This window comes from Gymnoscopelus microlampas (assembly GCF_963454915.1).
Source record: "Gymnoscopelus microlampas genome assembly, chromosome: 14".
In the NCBI taxonomy this organism is placed as follows: Eukaryota; Metazoa; Chordata; class Actinopteri; order Myctophiformes; family Myctophidae; genus Gymnoscopelus; species Gymnoscopelus microlampas.
In genome coordinates, this window is record NC_139951.1 from 18298673 (window position 1) to 18316225 (window position 17553).

General features: G+C 40.2%; 1 protein-coding gene across 1 annotated transcript; it reads left to right on the forward strand.

The window, feature by feature from the left end:
* The first annotated feature begins 378 nt into the window (after positions 1-378).
* slc35g1 (solute carrier family 35 member G1) lies at positions 379-14949 on the forward strand. Its single transcript, XM_084078533.1, has 5 exons — positions 379-917; positions 4674-4854; positions 5212-5346; positions 9121-9317; positions 10229-14949. The coding sequence occupies exons 1-5, from the start codon at positions 521-523 to the stop codon at positions 10639-10641; spliced, it is 1323 nt and encodes a 440-aa protein (XP_083934659.1). The 5' UTR covers positions 379-520; the 3' UTR covers positions 10642-14949.
* The last annotated feature ends 2604 nt before the right edge of the window (positions 14950-17553 follow it).

Below are 17553 nucleotides of genomic sequence, written 5' to 3' on the forward strand. Positions count from 1 at the left end.
AAAAGATTTTTTATACATTTCATACATTTGAAAACTTGTGAAATGGGTCATTCTGCATAATAATTTCTACTTTTGGTACTTCAAGTACATTTTGATACCAATACTTTTACTCAAGTAAATTGTCCTGACTTTTACTAGTACTATAGTAGTATTGACTCTTTTACTTAAGTAAAAAACTGTGGTACTTTTTCCACCACTGTGTAATGCACTGCCAGTGAACTTGATTCTGTGGGAACCTGAGCGTGGTAGATAAACGTTGGGTAATGTTATGTTTGTCCAACAGAGAGAGAGAGAGAGAGATGGGCTCGGTGCTGCCCCCCTGTGGAGAAAGTAACCAACGCACGCTGCCTGCTTGCTGTACAGTGTGTGACGGTGTGTGTGTGTAAAGCAGCCAAGGTTACATATTAACCGGTGACTACACTCTCTCACTCAGGGCAACGAAAAGATCGGCCACTGTGTTCTGATCTGTCCAAGGCATGCTGCCGCTTAACCGCCATCACACCTCACCATCACCAATACCATGGGCGACTTCACTGTCACTGATCACTGCAACCATTCAACAGCAGACGACCCACGATCAGTGTCCATAGTCGCCCGCAGAGCGGAGGACATTACTGTCGTGTTTCATAAAGTTGACAATGATCATGACGACGACGGTGGCGAGGAGGAGGAGGAGGATGATGATGATGATGATCGCATGGCCACAGAGAGGATTCACTTGCACAGTAACAGTTGCGTGGCTTTGTGTGGTGATAATAATGATGGTGATGAAGAGGAAGCGAAGGGGAGCAGTAATAAGTCACTGGATGGAGGCATCGGCGAGGAGCAGCAGGCGCTGTGTGTCACAAACAGGCGCTCCGAGGAGGATCACCAAGGATCCACATCACCTGAAGCAGGAGGACACGCTCTTCACCAAGGTAGCAGCAGCCACAGACAGAACCAGCGTTGCCATATTTTGTTGCGAGAGAAATAAGCAACCAGGTCATAGGAAAACAAGCCCAAAGGAAGCAACTATTATGCCACATGAGCACTTAAATAAACCGGGCTATTTGAAAATAGCCTACAAGTCTACAAGCCTACAAGCTCACAACGATGCAACGCGCTGTGAGCTTGTAGATCGGCTCTTTGCAATATTGAAAAAAGAAAAAAAAATCTAACAACGCAAATCTGGTATGTGGGGCTCCCTGGCACAAAATATTTTAAGATGCAAGAAAAATACATATTAATTTGGGGGTCCCTGACCATAACATGGAACTATTTGAGAACCACTGGCTAAAATAATTAAAAAATTGTGAAGCAAGCCCAAAGTAGCAAGTACACTTTGGAAACAAGCCCCAGAAAACCGCAACCCGAAACTACCAATAAATAGCAACTTCACAGAAAAATAAGCCCGAAGTCGCTTAAAATAAGCAGACATGGCAACGCTGGTCGCTGGTACGGTCTGGAACTAAAGAGTATTTGATGATCGTTTTATACTGATGTGTAAAATGTGTCCTCAGATCTATAATGATCAGTGTGTGTGTGTGTGTGTGTGTGTGTGTGTGTGTGTGTGTGTGTGTGTGTGTGTGTGTGTGTGTGTGTGTGTGTGCACGCGCGCGTGCGTGCGTGCGTGCGTGTGTGTGTGTCGGCTGTGTCCACACAGATCGATGTGTTGGTGAACTTTGAGAAGGGAAAGAAAAGAGAGGGGAGGAAAGCAAAAGGCTGATAAGCCAGGTGGAGAGAGCCAATGACCTCCCACGTTCAAACGTTATAAAACTGACGTAGGATATCTGTTGGTTTGATAACAAGAATAACTCTACTACTACAACAGTTATTATGTTCCAGGGAATCCAGGCTCATTGTACCAGTTGGAGCTGTGGTTGTATAGTGTACTAGTTCTTGAGGATAGGCTGTGTGTAATCCGGCTTAACATTTGCATCATGGTTAAAAGAGGATGGATGACTGTGCAGTTTTACAGCGTGGTACCCAGCATTGGCAGCAACCTGTTGCTTATTAGCAGTGCTGGAAGAAGTACTCACATGTTTTACTTAAGTAAAAGTATCAATACTGCAGTGTGGAAATACTCTGTTATAAGTAAAAGTCAGGAATTCAACATTTACTTGAGCAAAAGTAGGCTACAGAAGAATTGGTATTTGGCATCATAATGTACTTAAAGTACCAAAAGTAAAAGTACTCATTATGCAGAATGTACCCTTTCAAGTTTTCAAATGTGTACAAATCTTTTTGAAATAGCAGATCTACAAGCTCACAATGTGTCGCACTCGCAACGCATTGTGAGCTTGTAGATCGGCTATTTTCAAATGGCCAAAATGTATATAAGGCTGAAGTGGTTACTGTATGTTTTTGTTTTCAAATAATTGTAGTGGAGTAAAATTACAATATTTTACTTTGAGATGTAGTGGAGTAGAAGTAAAAGTACTGAAAATGTAAAATATTCCAGTAAAGTAAAAAAGACCTCAAAAGTGTACTGTATACTGTTATATTAATACTTAGCAACTGTAAAATGTGGATTAATTTATTGTTTTCACAAGATGTGTTCTAAATAGAGTACGTGTTGTTGTTGATTATCGTGTAGTAATAATAATCAACTCAGGAAACGAACACACTTGTGAAAGTGCAACATTGATTGATTGAATACTTAATTCGCAGTTTACAAAAAAAGCACTAGAAAGTACAGTTCAGGTCTGCTAAGAGGATTTTAAACTCAAGAAAGCCTATGGCTTGTTTCCATTGGGGTCCTTTGTACTCAATTCATCGAAACATTAATGACAGACAAATATACACTAACATCATATAAACAGTTTGAAAACAAAAATATGTACAGTAAACAGTTCGAGGGGAGGGCTTTGACTTTTACAGACCCTGACACCCACAAACTGTGGGTTTGAAAAGATAACCAGCTGTTTCATAATCTTACTGAAGTGCCACTGGCAAGCACAGGCTTGCCAGTTTTCCTTGTGGCAGTGAAAGTCAGGCTTTCTAGTTTCTACACCTTGCTTAAAAAGTGTCATTATCATGCTTCTCACTAGTCCTGAGAATGAAAGCATTAAATAAACACTCCTGAACAAATCCTTTATTGAGAAAGTATCTTTAATTTACATAGTCAAATGAAAATATGATGGAGAAAGAGGAAATGAAATAAGGATTATAAACTTAAAATCTTCAGCTTGGTGCAATGTATCATGAAATACATCTGACAAATAGTCAAATTTGATGAACATGGGAGGAAGGAACAAGGATAAAGGAAATGTTAGGGTGACCTGGTTGGAATGTAGGCCTAAACCAAACCTCTTACCAAAATGGGCACGGCTATTTCACTAGCAGGCACAGTTTTTCAGTCACGACCCCATGCTTTGTGGAGCTCTTGTGTGCTTTCTTTTGTTTGGGCTGAAATCTTACCCATGAAGTGTCCTTGGCTTCAGTATATCATTCTCAAGTTTCTCTCACAGACAATCTCCACCATGCCAGATAATGAGCGTTTGTTTTTAATGAATCTTGATCATGGAGCATGTACTGATATCTTCTCCCTCTGGCTCTCTGCATGGTGTGATCAGTCTACTATAAATAATATATACATCCTATATTAAAATTGTCTAATAGGAGGACCTGCCGGAGTCCCCAATGCAGCTACGCCCAAATATGGAGTGTGTTATCTAACCTCAATGTGTCGCCATGGCCTCAGGCGCAAACAAATCAGTCAGCTCCATATGGGCACAAAAGGGGGCGTGCCCATTTGTGGGTATGGGACAAGGACTGACAGATACAGAGATCTCCATATATGGGCATATTGGTCGGATCAGTGGTGAAACGTAGTGTGAGGGCAGCGTAGTGGTATATATATATTCCTTGACAGTGGGGAGTTTCACCGGGAAAGCTTAACAGGTTCACGCTATCTCTCTCTGGGGACGATAGCGTGAACCTCTCTGCTGAACAGTGGCCCTGACCAACCGGCAGGTGTTGCTAGTACAGCGACAGAGAAGTGATCCCTCGCCAGTCAAGCCGGCGGCGGCGCTGCCGGGAACAGAACCCCAGTGCATTTGAACCTATGATGGGGCATTATGTGTATTCTTTTGTATTTTTGTACCTGTGCCTACATGTGTCTTTAAAGGACCATACCCATTGTCTGGCATGTGTAGCCCATTGACTACGACTCACCATATTGTCTACTTTACATTGCTGATGACTATTTTCCAAAGAATACTGTGGTTTGATTGATTTGAGGAAGCCTTTGAGCTTTGACTATGCCTCACCATGACTTGACATTGCTGACAACAACTATTTTCCAAAGCACGATTGCAAAACCCAAATGAAGACGTGAACACACAAGTCATTGCTAAGTATCATGTGAAATCAGAGATTTGAAATGTGTTTGAGTAAAATCCAACATTTTTGTCAAAGTTATGTTATTGCTGCGTTTTAAGCCATTTATATTGACCACACCCCTGTTTCCTTTCCCGCTGTCTGCCTCATCTCTCTTTCACCCCACCCACCCATCCCTCTTTCTTTTAACCTCCCCCCCACACACGACTCTATAACTCTGTAATCTTCCCTCCTGTCTCTATCCATCCTCCTTGACCTCATATTGTCTCACTCTATCCCTCACTCCCTTCCTTCCAACCCAATTAACCCACACACCTCCCCCTCCCTCCCGTCCCTATCTCCCCCTCCTCTAGCACCGGAGAAGAAAAAAAGATGTCCTGGTCTGGGATTGTTCTATGGTCTTCTGGCTACAGTGTTCTTCTCTGTCATTGCCTTCCTGGTAAAGACCATCGAGGGGATCCACGCCATCCAGATCAGTGCTATACGCTGCTTCTTCCAGATGCTGTTTGTCACACCCTTGCTTATATATCACCAGTAAGTGTGGTTAAAAAAGAATCAGAAATATACACTACAGTTGAATTCAGAAACTATTTATTTATTTAGTGGCAGGCGTTTTTTCCAGAAATTATGGACGAGGATCTGTGAAATTTAGATTTGCAACGATATTTATGAATGTTGTTTAAATAGAAGCAAAATAAAATAAAGATACTATTTCAATGTTGGGATATTTATTCACCAATGTACTGTGGGGAACATACATTTTCTTAAAGGATAAAGCTTCCATACCATCAATATATCCATCCATCCATTCATCCATCCATCCATCCATCCATCTGTCCATCCAACCATCCATCCATTCATCCATCCTCCCTCCTATCTCGTCTCCTCTAGAACAGGTTTTCTGGGCCCCAGGGATAAGCGCGTGTATCTGGTTCTTCGAGGGTTCCTGGGCTCCAATGCCATGATCCTCCTCTTCTATGCTGTGCAGCAGATGCCTCTAGCCGATGCCACTGTCATCATGTTCAGGTGAGATCATCAGCTCATTACCGGTATTTATATCTTCTACATTACATTACATTACATTGCAGTCATTTAGCAGACGCTTTTATCCAAAGCGACTTATTCAACATAGGTAGGGAACGAAAACTACTAATCACCAGAAGTCTTTAGTGCATTTTCTGCAAAAACAAGCAACCAAAACAATCTTCTAGATCAGATCATCTCACTAGAATGCATCTCTTGGCAATTATCATACCATACATAGCAGCTGTGCGGGTGCTGGGGTCAAGTCTGATATGAATGATATATATAATTGTAATTTGCCTAACTGTTGAATAATTCGGTAACACTTCACTTAAAGGTTGGGTCTATAATGCATTATAATTGCATTTATAATGCATTATAACGCACTTATAAGGCTTCATAACACTTGTTAATATATGTTTATAATTATGCATAACAACTTATAACAAGGTTTAGGAAGTATCATAAGTGCTGGTCATAATGCATTATAAGCTCAGTGGAACAGCACATTATAGCTAGCTAGTGCTACCATACATAGTCAGCTACAAAGCGTCTTTATGTATAAAGATGCATGTTACTAACAACTGTGGTGGCTGTTGCTAAGGTCGATGTTGTTATCTGGAGATATTACGAGACAATGCAAGGAAGGATAGTTCCTTCCTGCCATTGTCTCTGGTATAATTATATTTATTTACAATATCACATGCCCAGGCTTTATTTGCCTTGGGTGAGGGGAGTGATAAAAGGACATTATAGGCGGAAATGTTAAAAAAAAATACAGTAAATATTATGTAACAGGTTGTGAGCTTGTAGAAATTTTGTACGCTATTTAAAAAAAAAAGAAATGTTGTACAACAAAGCACTGCTTTTAATGAGACACATTTATTTTGTTGATTTGAAAAATATATTAGATAATTTATGAGCATTGTATATGAAAACCTAGTAAAATATTCGCTAAGAATAAACAGTCCAGAGTTGTAGCATGGCAAATCTCCATTGGGAGAGAGTTCCACAGGGTGGGGGCTGCCACACTGAAGGCTCTGTCCCCAATGGTTTGCTTGCTAGTTTGGGGGATAGAGGGGTTCCGTGAAAGAGTATGCTATGGAAGAGACCTGAGAGGTACTGTGTGAGACATTTGTAGGTGAGAAGGAGGAGGACAGACATGCACAAATATATGGTCATGGATACACATTTTTGTAAAAATGGACACCCCACATGGTTGGGAAAACCCCAGAGGGACTGTACCAATAACTCACTGACAGTCATTTTTATCTATCAACTTAACGGTGTTGACCAAGTCAAATTTCTTCCTTGTGAATAAATATTGCTATGGGTATGTGATAAACACATTATCATCTGGCATTCATTGTTACACCTCTTATCCAAACTTGGACATGGCTATCAGACCGTGGCAAAGTTTTGTTGCAAATGTACTTATGTACACCAAGATAGCACCTTGTGGCTCAGTGTTGACTCGGTGTTACTTTGTGGGGGAGTCCATAAAACCCCCCACTCCCACAGAACAACTCTCCATCCACTATGACGTAATCGAAGCAATGCCAGTAAAGAGAAATTACCCTAGTAAATTCTAGGTGGCGTAGAGCAGTGTTTCTCAAAAAGGGGTGTTGGTACCCCCAGGGGTCCTTGAGGGGGTTCAAGGGGGTCACCAGCTAAACAAGGAGCAAATGTAACATTTAAGCCCTATTACATTTTTCGGCCATTCGAAAATTAGCAGATTTACAATCTTGTAGATAAATCGTCTATTTTCAAATGTTGACAAATCCTCTCTTATGGGGGTCCCTGGCACAGCATCTTTAAAGATGGGTTTCCGTAGCCAAATGCATATCAATTTGGGGGTCCTTGACATGAAAAGGTTGAGAACCACTGGCATAGAGGTAAAGCACTCACCCACAGAGACCTGGGTTCAGTTCAAGGCAGTGATGCCTCCAGCTTGGCCTGGCACTCCAACCAACACAATTGGCATTGTTCGCCGATGGCAAGCCAGCGAGGTATCGTGTCGACCTTGTCGCTGAACTAGAGACCCCTGTTGTTTGGCAGCTGCAGCTGTTCAGCAGGGAAGCGACCTGGGGGAGATAGCGCCGTCAACCTCCCTGCGCTTTGCCGTGAAATTCCTTGCCATCAGGTGAAGATAAACATCTTTGGAGGCTCCATGTGTATCAGAGGACACATGTGGTTGTCTACTCTACACCAGTGATTCTCCAACTGTTTTATTTCAAAGACCCCCGGTTTGACATGCATTAGATTTAAAAATGTTTTATTGAGTGTGGGTTTGTACACTCTCAGAGTTACAGTTACATTTGGAACCCTGCCCTGGTGGTTCCCGGGCCCAATGTTGAAAAGCAACCGTCTTCACACCCACCCCAGGAAAACAGTGGGAGGATTGGCAGTGTGAGGGAACAACAAATTGGGGGAAAGTGGTGGAATAACGCAAATGAAAGAGAATTTTCCTTGTTCAATAATTCCATGACAGATCCATGTGTCTTCAACCATTGATTGAGTCTTAAACTAAGAATAATATAGTATGTATTCAGTTGTTTTCTCTTATTTCCATCTGTCTTTCATCCTGTCTTTTATGGCCCCTATTTTTGTGTTCACCCTCACATCATCTGTTAAGCTTCTTAACCCTCTTTTAAGTGACATTTACCCACATGAACCCTAGCATCCCTATTCTGGGCATGTGTGTGTGTGTGTGTGTGTGTGTGTGTGTGTGTGTGTGTGTGTGTGTGTGTGTGTGGGGGGGGGGGGGGGGGTCAACTAAGCATAAAGGGTTTAGGGTTTAAGTAGTGAAGTTATGGATCAACATGGGTTGTTAAGAATAGTGTTGTCTAAGCTTCCAGTAAAAACAAACAAAAATCACATTTTTTACATAAAATCCCTTCCCAGCCGTGTGTGTGTGTGTGTGACGTGGAGGGAGGGTCAGGGTTGCTCCTGTAATCTGTGTAATTACTGTTTCTTGGGGAAAATACCAACCCATAATATGTAAGGAATAGAAAAGAAAGTAAAACAGTATATGTTTATCACGATCAAATGTGTGTGTAAGTGTGTTTACGTGCTTGTATTCGTGTTTGTGTTCCAAAAGTGTCTTTGGTGTCTCTGTCTCATGCACTGCTCACACTTTCCCCTTCATCTCTCTCTCTATCTTCTACCATCACCCTGTATTCCACTCTTCCATTCTCTGTCTCCTACAATCACTCTTCTCCTTCATGGGTTCATATTCTTTTCATTCTTCTGACCTCATGATCTTTTTAGGCAAGGCACAGGGGCCATTTATTGTATACTGTACAGTAAGGCATAATAGGGATACATTTCAGTTCCTCTTAAAGTTTGTTCCCTCAATGTGTGGCATAACAACTACACACTGCCTCACCTGACCGACTTCCTTAGACAGTTGATTGATTGTTTGAATACTTTATTAACAGTTTGCAAAAAGTACAGAGGTACAGTTATACAATAATGCTAAACACAAAAAGCCCTGAGGGCGTGTTACCATTGTGGTCCTATGTATTCAATTCATTAACATAAAAGCAAGTCTTTCAGTTATGTATTTCGACCATAAATCAACAGAAATATTTTAAAATGTTATACTCTCACTAACCTTTTTTACACCTGTCTTTTTCCCCCACACTCATTTCTCTCTCTGTCTGCCCCTCTCTGTACTTTAACTTTCTGTGTGTGTGCGTGTGTGTGTGCGTGTCTTTCTCTCTCTCTCTCTCTGTTTCTATCTCTGTCTCTCCATCGTGCCACTCCCTCCTCCAGTAACCCGGTGTTCACCTCTCTGCTGGCGTGGATCTTCCTGAAGGAGAAGTGTACCATCTGGGACTGTGTCTTCACTGTCTTCACTATCACCGGAGTCATCCTCATTGCCCGGCCTCCTTTCATCTTCGGCGAGCGCGTCCATGGCATCGAGAGTGACTACACTAATCACATCAAGGGGTCTGTCGCCGCCCTCGCTGGTAAGAAGATAGTAAATCTTATCCCATTTAGACCTGAGGCCATTTACTTTTGATCCTATGATGGTGTAAGTTCTGCAGCTCTTTAAAGGAAGGATCTTAGCAGAGGCCATCTTTTTTTTGTGATATTTCTGGGGCTTTTCTGCCTTTATTCAGATAGTACAGTAGAGTGTGACAGGAAACAGGGAGAGAGAGATAGGGAGTGATACGCAGCAAAGGCTGTCGGCCTCAGGAATCGAACCCGTGACTCGCTGTCAGGCTACATATATATATCTCTATATGTCTATATGTGGTATGCGCCTTAACCACTAGCCATCGGCGCCCCAACAGAGGCCACCTTTGACATACTAACTCATATGATTTTATAAATATACAGAAGATGTGCTGTTCTTGACCTTGCGTGTATTTATTATTTGATTTTGTTTTCTTTCACTGACTGAATCACATGTTCATGTATTCATTCACGTATGTGCTATTACACCAGCGTACCGTACACCATTACACCATCGTAATAGCCAGTGTCTGTCTGTTGGTCTGAATGGCCATGTTCGGGCAGGGGAAGCCGGGCGGGGAGGGTGATTTTTGTCACTGGAACTGCATGTACTCCTATGGGCTGGGGCGGCACCTGTCTGCAGGGAATGTTGAACGGGAAGAATAGGACGGAGGCGCTACGTCCTCCCGGTGGGGGCTCCTCACTGGCCGGTGAGCCAGTATGGTACAACAGCAGTGGCAAGCAGTGGGAGGAAAGTTTTAGGAATAAATAAATGTTATACACACACACACACATACAGTATATATAAACAAGTTTAACCCTATGCTTACTTACACATACTGTAGTATATAGTGCGGGTTTAGCATCTCTAGTTGTGCTCATATTTTCCCTCATTAACTCAGTTCAATGTAACCATTCCCAGGAGCCATCGGGGCCGCTTGCACCTTCATCATCCTGCGCAAGATGGGCAAGAGTGTCCACTACTACCTCTCTGTCTGGTACTACGCCGTCATCGGCTTCATCGAGTGCCTCATCGTGACCGCCGTCCTCGGAGAGTGGACCATCCCGTCCTGCGGCCGCGACCGCTGGGTCCTGATGCTCATCGCCGTCCTGGGAATCGCCGGCCAGACCTTCCTCACCAAGGCCCTGCAGATCGAGAAGGCCGGGCCGGTGTCCCTGATGAGGACTGCGGACGTGGTGCTGGCGTTCACCTTCCAGTTCTTCTTCTTCAACCGCAAGCCCACCTGGTGGAGCCTCGGCGGGGCTCTGTGCGTGGTGGCGAGCACCAGCGGCGTGGCACTCCAGAGATGGTACAGCAGCACGCACAAGAGCTGAGGACGAACGCCGCACGTTTCTAGTATTTCAAATTTTTCCCGTTGTTTTCAATTTCTTATTCTTTATTCTTATTCTATTTGGGATTTTACGAAGGGGTTTAAATGTATCAACATGGAGACTAACAGGAGCGTTTCACCGAAAAAATAATCGCAAAATATTCGTACCGTTGGCTGCGCACAATAAAAGAGGAGTACTCACAATGCCAAAATGTTTAATTCAGCATGAAGAACAATGCAGACGTTTCAGCGTTAAGCTTTCATCTGTGTTCAAAGTGTTCAAGTGGGGAATGTTAATAATCCCCATTTGATCACTGATGAAAGCTTGATGCTGAAAAGTCTGTATTGTTCCTCATGTTGAATAAAACATTTTGGTGCTGTGATGATGATTACTTGTCCTTTATTTTGTGCAACCAGTGCTGTTTTGAAGAGTTTAAAGACGTACTGTAAAAGGGCATAAATGCACTGAGGAACATGTTAATCCAGGATAGACTAGTAGGAGTCATTTATCCTGACAGTTTGTCCGAATTTGGTACACACAATTTTGCATTTGCTTTTGAGGCACCAAATGTAAGAGCTACCACATATTCTATTTATTTCAATTTTTATTTTCATCTTTTTCATATTTATTGAAATAATTATGGAGAGGGTAAGTGAACAAGCGGAAAAACAACATACACAGTAACGTCCTCAGTGTTAATTAAACTCTGAGTGTAAACAAATGGACACAAATGGACCTGTAAAGGTCCATTTGTCCATTTGTGTAGGTCAATGTAGCTGCACCTAACCCTGCCCTCCAGTAGCCTGTTCCGCAACTCAGTATAGAGATTTTTCATTGTATTTTAAGGAATACGGGCAAATATTTTGATGGGATACCTTTTTGAATGGGGTGAAACTATTGAGATGTCACTGGGTGTAATACCTGCTGCAAACAGCTGAATATGCCCTAGTCCTGCTTTCACGTACACATTATCATAATGCCACTTTTTGTGATGCCAAGACCTGGGTCCAAAGGTATTAGCACAATTATTATTCATCCTGGTTTGTTTCAAGCTCAAGTACCAGATTGGTGGTGTTTAACAAATCAGGACCATTTCTATAGTGTCAGCAGGTAAATTGTCAGAGAAAGATATATTGTTATATATTGTATTTTCTTGTCGCAAACCATACTGGTATTTAAGAAACACTAAACAAATAAAAGAGGTCAAAGCTAGCTAGCTAGCTTGGCTGATAATAGTGCAAATAGATGACTACCAATAATACTACTACATACTACCATTCTGCTAGTGACAGTGAATGTGTAATTCAAACCAAAGAAGCATTATCATCACTTTAATCTTTGACTGTGAGGTTTTCCACACAACTGCCACCTTGAGGCCTTATGAAACAGAACAGTGAAGTGTGACGTAGCGCTGCTGTCTGATATAAACTTTTCAGAAATTATTAAAAAGCTGCAGAGTTGGAGCTACAAGGATTTTTCATGACAACAGTGTTATGCTGTAAGGCACTCTCAGGGATCTGGTTTCTTATTCATATGTAGAAATCGGAATCACTAACTAAATCCAACCTAGAGTTCTGATTCGTGAACCGTGTATGTATCTGGCCGTTGAAGTTGATGGGATAGTGATTCCAAAACGTGTGGGCCGGGGGCCCACTGCTGGGCAGCGAGGGTATTGCAAATGCCCCCCCAAATAATTGTCAAACATTATGATTTTAACCCATTAAGACCAGGAACGCATCTCTGTGTCATTTTTAGATTTCTTTGGCTATTCAAAAATAGCAGATATACAAGCTCATAGCGCGGCACCGAGTATCTGCTATTTTTGAATAGCCAAAGAAATCTAAAATGACACGGATGCATTCCCGGTCTTAAAGGGTTAATGATAATATAACTTAAGATAAAAAAACCTACACAATCGATTAATTATCAAAATAAAGACGCTCTGAAAAGGCCACTTATCTGACCACTTGACACAGCAGCCATTAAGTGGTCAGATGGGTGGGCAGCGAACACTTTCAAGGTTTTCAAGTTGGCCCTGATCCAGAAAAAGGTTGGGTAACACTGGGATACATCTACAACTTTCTGTGATACAGTATATCAAAATACTGTATAAAACGAATCATTATCCAATGTGTTAATGCCATACGTATGTCCTTTAATTTATTTATTTTCGTTTTTCTCCTTTTTTATAATGGTACAGTGGAATAAAGGAAAATGTCCTCAGTTCACAAGATGAGGCACACGTTTCCTAAAATGGCAAAAACTCATCAGACAATCCTATAATTTTGAGACATTACGTCTTCATTACGTCTTCATTTCAAAGCCTCTAATTAGCATCCTTCACAATGACAGTAATCATCCACTGCTGGTTTGAATTAGTTCCTTGAAATTGTAAAAGTTGTGTGCGAGAGAGTGTGGTTCTTTTGTTGAAAAGTTTATTTTTATTTTTATTAGTTTGACTTGATTTTCGATTTTGGAATTTGTCTTACGCGTAAGATAGCAATACAGTTCTACACATTTATCTATTGTGTAAGCAATGCTGCCATTTCTAACAATTGTAGATACATCCATAACTCACTGCAGAGCAGTTGAACATGGATGAAATATGTTCTTCTAGAGCAGTTAAGTCAGTGTCAGTAAACTGTCACTTTAATTCCACAAATGTAATGATTCACTTAAAACATACAACAAGACTACGGTAATTAGTTAGTTAGTTAGCTAGTTCTAAAAATGCCATTAGCCTTTAGTATTTTTAGGCAAAGTAATAGCCAATTCCATTGTTAGCTATTTAACATCTATGGGGATATTTCCTTGCTAAAAGAGGTTACTTGTGTGTTTGTGTTGACACTTTCAATGACAATGTTATATATTTTTAATGTATTTTCCTTAAACAATCAGACATTGATTCAAATAAGAATAGAAACATTTAGAATGGTCCTACTGTATATGCAGTGTGTGTATGCAAAGATTCAGTGGCGTTCTCCTTTATGCTTTATAAAAAGCAGTTTCAGACTCAGGCTGATGTCATAGTCTTCATAACTTGAAGCTTTTCTACTCTTTTATTAATTGTTATTTGCCATGGCTTGAATTACTTGTACAATCATTATTATGCAAGTGCAATTATTTTCAATAACTTTAGCTAATCCTGACTTTGTTTAGTTTGTGTTGGTGTGACTAGGGATGCTCTGATGCCGCTATTCAACACCACTTCACTGGTCACTGAGCATTAGTTCAGTGATTTGTATCAATCCGATCCATTAATACTTTTATTGAACAATAGTCAGTCGATTCTCAACCTGAGGGCCGGTGGACCCTGAGGACCACTGGTGGGCCACAAGGGTATTGCAATTTGGCCCCCAAATAGTTGCCAAAACACTAAGATTTTAATGATAACATTAATATAAAGGAATGATGTAAAAAAAAAAAAAAGAATGTATAAGAACTATAATGTTTCAGTATACTATGTTAGTTCCATTGATCCAAGCCGGAACACAATCAATTGATTGACCATTAAAATAAACATGCCCTGAAAATGCAGGTTGAAAACCACTTGTCTATTGGACAAAAAACACTGACTTATAATAATCCATTTTAGTGTGGATTGGAGACATTCCCTGAAGCTACTGATATGATATATTATTCCAGCCTGGTATCATCCAAATGTCAGATGTCCAGTGCATCCCAATTCTTAGAATCATTTTCTTTTCTTTTTTTGTGCACAGTATACTGTTTGTTAACCCCTGGCGTCCCTATTTTGGGCATGTCATTATAGGCGAACATTTTCAAACATTTTCAAAATAATGTAATTTTTTTCAAAAATCTAAAATTGTTGGTCTACAAGCCCAGAAAGCGTTGCACTGTGACGCCTTGTGAGTTTATTGGCAATTTTTGCTATTCATTATATGACAAAGTATATAGGGCTTAAGTGGTTAAATACTGTGATATTTATTCATTGTTCTTGGTAGAATGTTGACATCACCATAGGGGTGTAATTTGTGTTATTTGTTTTGGCTTGATTGACATAGATTTATATCTATATTTGTTGAAACTAAAATGCTAGTATTATATAAACGTTTTTATAGTGATAAATGCTTAGTTTAATACTTTTTTTAAGTAACTTCAAGCCTTCATGCCTTACGAGACTATACTACAACTGTTTTGTTTTTTAGGAGTTTTGTAACAACTATGCTTTAACAGTATTTATTTTACTATTTCTATGCTGTATTACATTAAAACATTACATTAAAATGTAAGTGTATAATGTTACAAGAGTATGATTCTAGAATAAAGTGCATATACATTTGTACCTTTCTTGTGTCTTTCTGGTTTTATCTAGCAACACAAAAATGTTTTGATTTGTATTGTATTCATGCCTTTTTTTTACTCTACGGATTCAACACATTTCCAAACACGTTTCTCCATCACTAAGCATCCCATGATGCAACACGTACTGTAAGTACATCACCATCTTCTGTACATGAGTGAAAAGTGTGGAACTAGCCCAAACTGTGTGGAAGCTTTGGTTGCATGTACTCTATTGTCCCACTGGCTTCTAGTGTGGCAACCCATAGCTGTGCTAATGGCTATGGGAGACAATGGTAGAAACTAGCTAGGGTCCAGTTTGTTTGGGAACCTTTCACAAACCACTGAGTCAGGTAACTGTCAGGACTGCTTAGAATAGTACCTGGCCGAGGGGGATTGTTGTCATTGTCTCAGAATGTGTATGCTTGTGTTTATGCGTATACATTACATGTACACACATGTGGGTTGTTATTGTCTGAGAATGTGTTTGTGTTTATGTGTACATACGTGTGCACATATGGGCTGTCATTGTCTCAGAAATGTGTGTGTTTGTGTTTGAGTATATTATGCTTACATATACTGGGCAAACTTGCATTTGTTCTTGATTGCATTTGAGAGTGTTTCTAGTATAACGTTGTTGATTTCCCCCTTTATTTATAGAAAAACATACAGTATGTTGTTTGTAGTTATACACAGTCATAATGCTTTGAGACATTGATGAGAGTAGGCATTACAATTTGAATCAAACTAACTCTTCACAGGGGGCTAGAACTGAAGTTGAGTATGGATTATCAATGTACAATGTGTGATAAGCAATACTATAACTTTGCTGTTATACCTGCAATGATCTCACAATGATATACTTACCATACAGTGACAATAGGTCATCAATATTACAATTTAATTATCAACCCTTCTTTGATAGAAAATGTAGTTGTATTATTGTATCACTATCAGTGTGCGTATAATAGGGTTATAATAATTATAATAATAATAATAATAATGATAATAATAACAATTATTATCATCATCATCATCATCATTACTACTATTACTACAATGATACTCAAACATCTACAGGGACATGTGATGACCCTTTTCAGACAGCAGAGGGCAATGTTTTTACACTTATTATATGGGCATTTCTGTTCATCACCAACTTCTTACTAACATGGAAAAGCCAACCTGGAACTCAAATCTGATAACTGTTGAGTTTGTATGCAAATGAAATCAGCCAAACAGCCTTTGGGTAAGAATAGTTCCTTTTCATGACATGTCTAAACAGAATTTATAACATACAAGTAAACTACATTTCGTCAATTAGATCATAGGCTTGGTGTAGATTAGAACCTTCAGAAGGATAATGCATCACGTTGAGTTTTTGATTGATTGATTGAATACTTTATTAGACATGTAAACAGCACGTGTGTCAGTCAGACATTTGAGCTAAAAGGGTAACACAAAAGGGTCCTGGGGACTTGTTTCCATTGTGGTCCTATGTATTCAATTCATCAACATAGCATTAAAATAACACCAAAATACAATATCATCAACAAATATAAAACACTATATGTACAAAGTAAAACAAAAATTGGAGGCAGTGAATGCCATCACCTTTCTATGGTAGAAGTGAGTTTACCTTCCCTTTTGGCCTCCTGAAAGATGGATTTTCAGGCCTGTTTTGAAGGAAGCCAGTGATCCACATTTTTTAAGGGATGGTGCAGGACATTCCACACTTTGGTGGCAGTGCAGTAGAAAGAGAATTTACCCATGTTTGTTATATAGGTGGGTGGTACCAGATCGTTGTTGACGCTCCCTCTAGTATTGTGGCTGTGGGTGTCACTCACTTTGGTGAGGTAGTTAGTCAGGTATGAGGGTATTGAGGGCATTGAGGGCAGAGCCCCTTTGACTATCTTGAAAGCCAATTCCATTTTTAATTGCTTTACCCTGTCTTCTACCCTGAGCCATCCCAGACTATAGCTAAATGTGTTGGAAATAGGTGGGTCATGGGTCCCAGGCAGAGAAGTAGTTGAATGGGAGGTCTGAAGCTTAATCTTTATAGTGACATTGGGACGTTGGAGACAATCTTCAGGAAACACTATCCTTCCTCTTTGCCTGGCCTACTTGTTGTTAACTAGTTGTACGAACTCTTGTTTTATTTTTGTATTGTTTTATTGGATCTTGTTTAGTCGATACACTTATTTGTTTTAGCTCGTGCTCATTGGATTTTGCCATTTTTGTCTCATCTGTTTAAGAAAGTAGGTAGCTGATATATTGCACTTTTACCTTAGCGCTAGGTATACTCTTGGTTGCTTGTTTTAGCAGGAAATGTACTTAAAACTTCTGGTGATTAGTAGTTTTCGTTCCCTACCTATGTTGAATACACTTATTGTAAGTCGCTTTGGATAAAAGCGTCTGCTAAATGACTGTAATGTAATGTAATGTAATGTAATGTATGAGCAAATGTATATTTTTGTGCATGTTTTAATTTGTTAATGGCCTAAAGGCGCTTTTTCACTTTAAAACTCTTTGTCATGTTGACGTCTACTCAGGCTTTGAGTGCACCCCAGACAATTTTTAAGTTGCTTGATTCAATAGACATTTGATATTCAT